General features: G+C 38.5%; 1 protein-coding gene across 1 annotated transcript; it reads left to right on the top strand.

Annotated features, from left to right (window-relative positions):
• Positions 1-1,658: 1,658 nt before the first annotated feature.
• LOC127794903 (uncharacterized) lies at positions 1,659-11,073 on the top strand. The gene is made up of 4 exons (XM_052326199.1): positions 1,659-1,847; positions 2,190-2,564; positions 10,355-10,695; positions 10,779-11,073. Exons 1-4 carry the CDS (start codon positions 1,784-1,786, stop codon positions 10,995-10,997), a joined length of 999 nt encoding a protein of 332 aa, XP_052182159.1. The 5' UTR covers positions 1,659-1,783; the 3' UTR covers positions 10,998-11,073.
• Positions 11,074-11,339: the final 266 nt, after the last annotated feature.

Raw genomic sequence — 11,339 nt, 5'->3', positions numbered from 1 at the left:
CGGATTGAAAAATGTTGTGGCTAAATTTGTGTCCCAATGTGTAGTGTGTCAGCAAATAAAAGCAGAACATCAGAAACCCGTTGGATTGTTACAATCGTTATTGGTCCCGAAAGGGACATAGGATCACATCTTTATGGATTTTGTTACGGGATTACCTAGGACTCAGAAGAGATATGATGTGATATGGGTGATAGTGGATCGACTGATGAAGTCATTCCATTTTTTACCAATTAAGAAGACATTTTCCTTGAGTCGTCTGGTTAAATTGCATATTGAGGAGATTGTGAGGCTACATGGAGTCCCAGTCAGTATTGTGTCAGATAGAGACAGTAGATTCACTTCTCATTTTTTGGGAGCATTGCATGAGGCATTAGAGACCCAGTTTAGATTCAGTATCGCATTCCATCCACAGACAGACGATTAAACGAAGCGAACAATACAATTATGTTCAACATTGATTCGTTTATCTTAACAAACAAAGTCAAACAAATTACTTTAATATGATATCAACTGGCTGCGTTAGAACAGCATTAAGAATTGGAAAAATACTATTGGTACATTATTATGTACACCTTAGACTATATAATGATATATCAATGTCTAAAATACCCTCACCCAAAATTGTGAGGTGCAGTAAGGCAATAGGTATTTATGTTATTTATATGCTTTGTGTAATCTAAGGTGTACATAAATAATGTACAAATAATATGACCCTAAGAACTATGATTTCATGCAATAGTCACAATTATTTTGTTCATGCTTTTCTAAAAATTGACAAGACATATTTACATGTTACAACTTTGAATAATATTATAATTCAAACTTATTTAAATATCTATCATCTTTAGAAAGTGATAAATATGGCGTCATCCTTAATTACATACATTTATGGTCCTTAATTTTAAATTTTATACTCCAAAACAATAATTATAACTTGATATTTGAATTTTGAATATTCAATTATCAAAATTGTTTTAGTAATAACGTTATGGTCAAATCACATTTAACCCCAATTGCGTCATTGCATGCGCTCCCTCCTTGAGTAGTAGTTTTCATATAAATGATGTGACTTATTTATATTTACTTAATTATTAAATAAATAAAAATACATTAGTTGTAAACCTCAAATGATTGGATCACGATAAGTTAAGATTCACATCAATAGATCGTGAGTTCGATTTTTTGCCCTGCGTAGTGAGGCAAAATCTTCACTTGCGATTTACCTTCTCTGCAGAAATCGAAGGTATGAACGACGGGAAACTACACAAGAACAATAATCCCAAAGATAAAAACACATTAAAGTTTAGTAATATTTTTTATACAAAATTATAAAAATAGTATTTACTTAATTTGAAGAACGTACCAAAAAAAAAAAGAAAAAGAAACTTGATATAAATATTTGATGTGAACTAGGAGGAGTCGTCAAATAATAATAATAATAATAGTGCCAAAAAGAAAAGCCTCGTTTGTTTTAATGGGCTTGGGATTGGGCCCAGATTAATTTACAATTTAGGTTGGGCCAACGCTGGGCCTTCCCAGCTCTAGAGTAATTTGAACATAAAAACCCACCTGAAATTAAGACTCTAGTTGATTCAGTCTTGTCTTTAGTCCAAATATTTTGAGAAAGTTGGTCATGATGTATATTTGCAACAACTAAGTTATGTACTTTAAAAGGTGGGGTTTTGGGTTTAGGGCTGCAGTAACTATAGGATGAAGATCTGAGAAGAACAGTTGCTAAAACCCTCAAAACTGGAAGAGAAAATCACAAAAGGAGGAGGAGAAGATGGAGTTGCAGTTAGCTTGTCGAGGGCTTCAACCACCAAGAATCAGATTGTCTTCCAATCAAGGTTCGTTCTCTCGACATTCTGCGAGTAATTTCAAGAAACCAAGACTTGGGGTTAGAAATTTATGCAAGTGTATTTGTCATTTTCTTCCCTTGATTACCCTTAATTCTATGTTTGGTTGTTGAGAAAATTTCGGCGACATGGAATCTTTCAGTATGCTGTGCTGTCTAGCTATATTTTGAAACGGTAGTGTATGAAGCTCCGTTTTCGGTAAAAATCAATCGACAGTGATGAAACTTTGTTTTCCTTTTTCCATTTCCTCTATTTCCAAACGATGTTTGAAATTAGGGCCTACCGTTTTTGTGCCTACCGTTTTTGTTTACTCTGACCGTGAATTTTGTTCAGCTTGTTTGATTGGTGGTTTGAAGAGAACATGTAAGAACTCTTCATGGCGGAGCTTGGAGAGTGGAGTTTCTGTTTATGCTTCTGAGTCAAATTCTGGGGCAAAGTTGACTTTGTCAGGAAGGGACACAACTGCATTGCGTGCGAGTGGGGTTGATGGAGTCGAACCTTTTCGGGGTAAATCGGGCTCTGTCTCGTTTTATGGATTGACTCATCAGTTGGTTGAAGAAGGTAAATTGGTTTCGGCCCCTTTCAAGGAACGTAGTGGCTCGTTTCTTTGGGTTCTGGCTCCAATTGCGATGATTTCGTCATTGGTGCTTCCACAGTTCTTCCTCAGCACATCAATAGATGCTTTCCTCAAGGATGAGATTCTCTCAGGTACATATGTCATCGTGGTTCTCTATATTAATTTGTTAGTGGGCTATTGTGGCAAATTTGACTAATTGATTTGTCTTTATTGCTTAGGGGGGATGTCTTTTCCTGTATCCTTCAGCTTTTCAGCCAAGTGCAACTATCAGTATGAACTACATGCTTTTGATATGGACTAATTTTGTAACAAAGTAATGTGATACACAAGTGTCATGTACCTAGTGTTGGAGGGAGGATTGGACAGAAATGGGGGAGATAATAGACAAAAATGAGGGAGAGTTGTAGACATAACAGAGAAAGAGAGAGATTAGAGAGAAAGTAAAGGGTGTTATCTTAGGAGCACTTAGAAATATATTATTTAGACCTAAATATACTGCCTCACACGCGCGCACAGTCTCAGTCATGAACGACAACAGAGATCAAATTAAATGAATGAAAAACAGAATGTTAATTGACAGAAATTTAAAGCAAATCACAGAAGATTACAAGCTGTTATCCTTGTTCAGATTGCCCCTTAGGACAACCCTACATCTAGCCTCTAAAGCCTCTTGAGAGCAGCCTTCTTTGATTCAGAATGATCACAGTACAATCTCTCACCCTCACAATTACAAAACTTCAAGATTACAAAGACTATTCTATCACACAGCCTTTCCTCTTTCTACTTTCTCGCGAGAATGAATTATGCATCCCTATGCTAGATTGTTGTCCTATTTTTAGAAAAATAGGGCATTAACCTTTGGGAACTTATAACCGGTATAGATATTTCCGCTTTTGACCCTAAATTCAATTCTATTTACAATCTAGAAAATCGCCTATCTATACCCCCAAATTCCGATGCATCCTAATTGTCAATATGCTGGATTTACTTGAGACAACATTGTAACAAAGAGAAATGGGAGGGAATTTGAGAGAGAATTGATAAGAGGGGAAAGTTGAAATTCAATCACCATTCATATCATGTCCTACCAACAGACTTTTGTGGATTTATATAGTCACTCTATAGACAATAGCAAACTAACAGAAAAATACAACCAAAAGGAAAATGTAAGTAAAATGTGAAATACGCTAATTACTATTTTAGCCCAAGTAAACCCTCTGGTCCTGACATTTCCCCCGTCTTAAAACATTTCTTGTCCCCAAGAAATGCCATCCCTCCACAACTTCTGATTTGCTTTTTTCTTCTCTTCCACAGCTTGGGTGGCGCAATCTTGAAAAAATTCTAAAAGCAAAAGCCTAACACATTGCCAATAGCTCTCTTGGACTCATTGGCTGAAACAAAACCAGAAGCAACCATTCTCTGGTTGTTGTAGCTAGCAGCTGAAACCTGTCGACTGCTGTTCCCACCAATTTTCCCCATCACCGCTCCTTCGATGTTGGCCGTTTGGAGTCCAGAGGAATGACTAACTGTTCCAGTGACTTCTTTTAATAGTTCATCACCATCTAACACAAGGATGGTAGACACACATCCATAAATGCAGTTAATGTATTCCAAACCAATGGCCATTCTCTACTGCAAAAATATCTACAACAACCTGCAGATGCAACGATTGAGTAATGTAGACTCACCTTGGATATCCAAACAAAAATTGTATGAGAGTAGCAGAATTAGGAGTTGTTGCAACATCAATTCCAGTCATCACTCCAGCATTCGTTACAGCAGACAAAAATCCTAATTGGTCAGTTAGAATGGGAACAAACAAAACAGCAAGAGCTTTGTTCCACAGCAAAACTTTTGGCTCCTTCAGCTATTTCCCTTAGTTGAAATCTCGATAGAGATTTCTTTGTTGAAGCCATACTCTCTGACATCTGAAGCCATACTCTCTGACATCTCCAAAGCAATGTTTTGTTTTACTGGCACAAAGTGCCATAACCTTCCTTGAAATTTTGAATTGTCCAACTCATGCAAAACCTTGTTTTCAACCATAAAGCCTGCTTCAGTTCTTTTCCGTAGTTGTCCTCCAATTACAAGTAGCTTCCATATTTCCTTATCAAACCCAATTACCTTCACAATATTGGAAGATATCTCAGTTGAGGATATATCTCCAATCATACCATTTCCAGTAATAGTAAGGGACTCAAATTTCTTTGTCAGCCAAGAGCCGATCTGATACTGCAGCTCACCAATTGGAATTTGAACAAATAAAATATCTGAAAACTCTTCCTCCCAAGTTGTTTCCTGCTCACTACCGTACACTCAAGATTTATCTTCAGCAAATTTCTCCTCCAATGGTGTCTCAGTGTTAATTCCTGCAAATTTCTCCTCATGATTTATGTTGTATCCAACTGAAACTGTAGCATTCTTCTGCTGCAGTTGAGACTCAAATTGTTTCACACGTGTGCTATCAGCCATGGAAGAAATCTCACATGCATGACAAGTTGAAGGCCAAGGAACAAGAGCTTTATACATCCTGAATTCAATACTCGCCATGACCTAATTGGCTCTGGTTTGACACAGTCTTAGAATTCGCTTGAAATTGATAACAATGAACAGCTTAGATTGTTAACAATCAAGGAGCAGGGGAAGTCGGAGGAATCCATCTCTCAATAGAATCCGCCTCTAGAATTACTTATCCTCTGCATCCGCTTCACTCATTCACCGTTATCACCCTATAGGGACCATGGACCAGCTGCTAAAAAGTTTCTAGAATTTAGCTGCTCGGAGACCTCTTGAATTTGCCGCTGTCACAATTGGAATTGAGGAATCAGCAACTTGATAATCACCTCTAGCATTGCTTCACTGAATTGCTTGCTAAGAATCACCTATCAACAGCCGAACCTTGATTGGCTGCTAAAATTCCCAAAATCATAGCCACGAGTTAGCAGACTTTGATTCTATATCATTATCAGCTCCAAATTTGCCTCCAATAATTGCCTAATCCAGCGGCTCAATTGCGCCTCCAAAATTTGAGCTTAACTGTTAAGAATTTGTCGGAATCACAATCGGATTCGCTTGGCCAAGTTGCCTTCAAATTCCGAGCCTTAGATATCAGCCGACACTCACCCCCTCGCAATTTGTGGAAATCGCCTGATTGCTTCACTGTCCCGAATGTAGAAATTCACCGGAATAGTCGAAATCACTGCCAAGAATCCTTGGCTCAGAACAGTTTCCTAGTCTATCTCAATCGTTGTTTTCGATTTGCAAACCTATTTTGTCTCTAAAACAGCAATCACCGAAGATTCACAATCGCTTGACTTCCCTTCTGAGTTCACCTTCCTGAAGCACACACTGTATCGGTCAAGGACCGCTACGATTGCCTTCCTGAACCTCATGCTGGCAGTTACTGTAGCAACCACCAAAAATCGATCAATTGAGAATCAGCTTCTTGTGGTTCAATCGGCTTTATTTTGATCCGTCCCTTCTATCTTCAACTTGATTCAGAATTCACGCTAAGAGCTGTTGGAAATTAACAGCCGAGGAATGACTACTCTGATATCAAATTGTCATGTATCTAGGGTTTATCCTAGGGATTGGATTGGAATTTGAAAGAATCCCAGGGAATTAAGACCAAGAACAGAAGGATTGGAGAGAGGATTGGACAGAAATGGGGGAGATAATAGACAAATGAGGAGAGTTGCAGACAGAATAGAGGAGTAGAGAAAATAAAGGGAAACGAGAGGGAATTTGAGAGAGAATTGATGAGAGGGGAAAGTTGAAATTCAAGTATCATTCATAACATGCCCTACCAACAGGCTTCAGTAGCTTTATATAGCTATTCTACAGAAAATAACAAACTAACAGAAAAATGCAACTAGAGGAAAATACAAGTAAAATGTAAAATAAACCCTTGGGTCTGACAACAAGTTTTTTAAACATCTGATAAGTTACGGGTCAATGTCCTAAATTTACTACTTTTATCATCAAAATCCTGTTTTCCTATCATGTGGATTGATGCAACCTTTTCTTTTGACATATTGACATAATGGAGGGAACTTTGTGCATTAACTGAATTGATGAATCAAGGAGTGGCAGTAGTAATATTTCTATTTTCAAATTATTGTGCATTCAAAGATTTAGTAATTGGAGCTTGGCATTATGGGGATTTATGTTTTGCTGGGTCTCACTTAGATGACACTTCTGTTTAATCAAGAGTGCAATCATGCTTTAAGAATATGATATTTTGATTTTAAAAATAGGATTTTGGTTTATCTTGTTCTGTTTTGATTTATCGTAGTTAGTTAGATAATAGAATTTTATTTGATTTAGAGATTAGATAGAGTTATATTTGATTTAAGAGATTATAATCATATTTTGATTAGTTGTTGTCTCTAGATAGGTTATATTTTAATTTCCTATAAATAACATAATGTAACCTTTTGTTCAGTTTTGGATGATTGAATAATACGATTTCCCCTTCTTGAGTCTCTCTCTCTCTTCGTTCTCTTCTCCCTTCTTCTTCTTCTTCTTCTTCTTCTTTTTCTTAATCACTTCTGTTTCTTGCCTACTTTTTGCAACTCTCTCTCTCTCTCTCTCTCTCTCACACACACACACACAGAGCTTTTCCTTCTTCTTGCATCTTTTTCTTCTCTTCTTCTTCTTAATCCCTTATCTTCCTACTGTCCCACATCAGAATAGTATTTTACTAACTGATCCATTTCAATGTAGCCATCTGCTAACTGCCTGTTTATGCTGTGGAGGAATTAGTGCTCTACATTTTTGTTCTATCTATGTACTAAATATTTAGATTTTGTATTCAAATTGTCACATTCTCACCAACTGGCTGCCTCACAGAATGAAGAGAGTATAGAGAACAACTTAAAATTATTCAGACATGGATGGCAATTACATTAATATACAGACTATTTATAGAAACATATAATCTCTCCGATGTGCAACTAACTCCTTTCTGATTTTATATATATATATTTTTTTTCCAAATAAGTATAACATAGAACAAGACAATGAGAGGATGAACCTTGTGAAAACAAAAAGGAAGAGGCAAGCCAAGGAGCTATATGTTAGAACTCACTAAAAACATAGCTCAAAATTATCAAGATTAAGCTGGATATCATCCCCTAAACCAGAAACAATTAATAAGGTTTCCTTCCAATAAAAATGAATGCTGAAAACAGTAGAAGCTCTAACATTCTTCTTGTGCTACAAACAGCACATCACATAAAAATGAGATAGTCAAGCATGTTCTAACTTTTGCTCAGACTAGCTTGATTCCAGTAGATAGGAGATTTAGAACTGAAGTTAGCATCACCGTTAAAACACAAAAAGAAGATAATAGAAGGCACCAAATTTCCGTCACCTTGAGAATATCTAAGAAACGAGTAATTTGAAGAGTCCCCGTTTTCCTTGCACATATGGTACTAGTCCACCATATATGCATTTTGCCTATGCATATTAGCTCAAGAATAGATCTAAGAGAAACTAGGCTGACCTAAGAGCCATCTTCAACATTTGTCCATTATTGTTGCTGACCATGAGACCATGGCTACCAAGAAAGAATCTGTGGTTTCCAAACACAATATCTTGGTTTGATCACTTCGACCTCCACCTTCGAAGGGAAAGTAAATAAATAACTAGCCCCACTTAAATCCTTCGTCTGAATTGCCACATTCCTTATTGATAATTTACCCTTTAAAATGAATGAGTCTTTGTCCACCTCAACAAACCCAAGGAATGCCTTTGTCAGCCCCACTATTCTGTGGATTTACTTGGCCAGTTCAGAATCTCCAAACTGGCAGGTATAACTAAAGCCTGCTGAAACTCTGGAGTGAAGCTCCATGCACCTCAGATGCCCAACATATTTCTCCAGCTGTGAATTGGGCTTGAGATTCTGCTGCCTCTCTTCACTACTTAGATATCTGGTGATAGTATAGCTTGTATTACTGAAAAGGGAAGGGAATTACAATGCTGGAAATTAACAAAATCAAAGAAAAATGAACATTCGAGAGGTCTAAGCTTTCCCACAATACAACAACAACAACATATCCAGCCTTTATCCCACTATGTGGGGTCGGCTACATGAATTCTAGACTTCCATGTATTTCTGTCAATATTCACCAAAATATTCCTTGCCTTCTATTCTATTTATAGGAATTTGTTGCCCACACATCCCCCCCCCCCTTTCAGTATCCCTATTCTGCCCTGATTTCTTACGTCTTTGGTAGTAGAATGTTATGGGCTGCCTATCAATACTCCCCCCACAGAACTCACCTTGTCGTCAAGGCGAAAAGCAGGGAACTGTTGTAGGGTTCCTAGGTGATCCAAGACCAACTTGGGCTTGGAGTATGTGAATCTTATCTTCAATTCGCTGGGTTGTCTCCATGATTTGCGTTAAACCCAATGGCTGTAACACCCTAACTTCTGCCTTGATTTTTGGCTTCAACCCGTTAACAAAGAGGCCCTCTAGTATGGCCTTTGAAACTTTGCCCACCGAGCCGCCAAAGTCTCAAAGAGGAGGTTGTATTCCCGCACGAAATCATTCTGCCTGAGGGCTGAGAGCCTCTCCTCCATTGATCCCTCCTGTGAAGATCGAAATTGTTTACGTAGGTGGATCTTCAGCTCCTCCCAACTCCTAAATCCCCTTCTTCGTCACTCCCATTGGTACCAAGCCAAGGCTCCTCCTTCGAAACTTAGCACTGCTGTTTCGATTTTCTCCAATTCTGTCAACCAATTCACTTCAAAATACCTTTATGCTCGAAACAACCATTCATCTGGATTGTCTCCATTGAAGATCGACATCTCCAATCTTCTGTTACGGACTTCCACGCTCTAATTTCTGTCACCCACTTCCCCTTTTTCTCTACTGCCACTCTCAACACCATGGGTAATCCCAGAATTCAAAGTGGATTTTGGCGTGGGTTGCTCTAGCGTTCCCTTGCATTTCCTCTCTCTTTCTTGTTCTTCCCATTTCGATCTCATGAGGCTAAATTACTCCATCATGATCGACATATTCTCCTCCAAGCTATGCATTCGCTGCATCTCCGATTTCAGTGAGTCCAACTCACTGAGCAATCCGTCTAACCGCCCCTTCAAGACTCCTACTCGCTCAGTGAGGTTTACCATGGGGATCAGTTTTTTGCTCTAATACCAAATGGTGAGCTTCTGGTGATAGTATATCTTGTATTACTAAAAAGGGAAGGGAATTATAATGCTGGAAATTAACAAAATCAAAGAAAAATGGATATTCAAGAGGTCCAAGCTCTCCCACAATATTCACCGAAATATTCCTTACCTTCTACTTTATTTGCTTCTTTATTTTTAGGAATCTGTTGCCTGCATATGCCCCCCCCCCCCCCCCCCCCCCCCCCTCACTCTTCCCATTCTACCCCTTAACTGAATTTGTTGTCTGCACATGCACACATTGGCCTTCTCCCATTTCAGTATCCGTATTCTGCCCTTATTTTTTTCGTCTTTGGTAGTGGAATGTTATGGGCTGCCCATCAATATCATTTTCCGTTTTCTTCAACCAAATGAAAGATCTTCTACCCTATTTGAAATTCTCTTCAGTCTCTCATTCTTGTCTCAAATTCTTCATATTTCAGCTTATATGGGTTCATATTCTTAGGTAGTTACCTGTTTGAATGGTCATTCAGTGCTTGATGCTAAAATTACTTGTCTAATAACATCTTTGATGCAGTTTTTTGTTTTACCCTGTAGGGTAAAACATATCTATTGAAACATGCATGTCTTCTTGTTTTTACCCTGTAGTGTAAAACATATCTATTGAACACATGCATGTCTTCTTGTATGTCCTTTTACTCTTTTTGCATTGTCTTGCTTCCAAGTATCTATCCTTTCCAATTCATGAATTAGGAATCCATAAATTCTTCTATGGCTTGTTATGCAGAAATTGTAGCATCTTTTTCTTCTGAGGCCAGTTTTTATATTGGGCTGGCAACATTTCTGCTTGTAACCAACCGTGTTCAGAGCCCATATCTGCAATTTAGCCCAAAGAGGTGGAGCCTTATCACAGGACTCAAAGGATACATAGCGTCTGCCTTTTTCACCATGGGATTAAAAGTTTTTGTCCCGATATTTGCTGTCTATGTCACCTGGCCAGTACTCGGCTTGGCAGCATTGGTTGCAGTAGCTCCCTTTCTTGCTGGGTGCCTGGCACAATTTGTGTTTGAGACGGTTGCGGACAAGCGTGGCTCATCTTGTTGGCCTCTAGTTCCTATAATTTTTGAGGTAAACGACTATATGTTGAGACTCCGTAGCATCCCCTCTACTGGAAAAAATCGTTTTGTGAAAATTTTGGATTGTTTTGGCAGGTTTACAGACTCTATCAGCTGACGAAAGCTGCCTACTTCATTGAGAAGTTAATGTTTACGATGAAGGGGCTTCCCGTAACTCCAGAGGTGATGGAAAGAAGCGGTGCCATGGTTGCTATGCTAGTGACGTTCCAGGTGCTTGGTGTCATTTGCCTCTGGTCCTTGATAACCTTTCTTCTAAGACTATTTCCTTCCCGACCCGTAGCAGAGAAGTACTGATTTTTTTTTTGTTTTTTGGGATGTAAAATGCAAATATAGAGAGAGAGAGAGAGAGAGGGGGGGGGGGGGGGGGGGGGGGGGGGGGGGGGTTGGAGGAGTGATAGAGGAATTTCTATTGCTGTACAAGAATATGTTTCCATATGTGCTTGTGGTCTCATTGTAAATCGATCTTTCGTACTCTAGTAAAAAGGAAGAAAGAAAAGATAGCCGATGTCTTGTGCCATCTAAGGTACTAGTATAGTATATAGTAGTATAGTAGCGATCTATCAAACTCAAGTCTAGTCTAGTCTAGTCTAGTGATTATTGATTACTTGGGCCTTCTTTGGTTTTAAAGGGAAGGGA

Source organism: Diospyros lotus, chromosome 2 (assembly GCF_014633365.1).
Source record: "Diospyros lotus cultivar Yz01 chromosome 2, ASM1463336v1, whole genome shotgun sequence".
In the NCBI taxonomy this organism is placed as follows: domain Eukaryota; kingdom Viridiplantae; phylum Streptophyta; class Magnoliopsida; order Ericales; family Ebenaceae; genus Diospyros; species Diospyros lotus.
The sequence above is the reverse complement of the archived record's forward strand: the minus strand, read 5'-3'. Positions and strand labels throughout refer to the sequence as shown.

Bases quoted from the DNA above. Each gene is read 5' to 3' on its own strand.
- LOC127794903 (XM_052326199.1), top strand. From the start codon at position 1,784: ATGGAGTTGCAGTTAGCTTGTCGAGGGCTTCAACCACCAAGAATCAGA. The intron at 1,848-2,189 runs GTTCGTTCTCTC...AATTTTGTTCAG, and splicing joins CAGATTGTCTTCCAATCAAG to CTTGTTTGATTGGTGGTTTG. The intron at 2,565-10,354 runs GTACATATGTCA...CTTGTTATGCAG, and splicing joins CAAGGATGAGATTCTCTCAG to AAATTGTAGCATCTTTTTCT.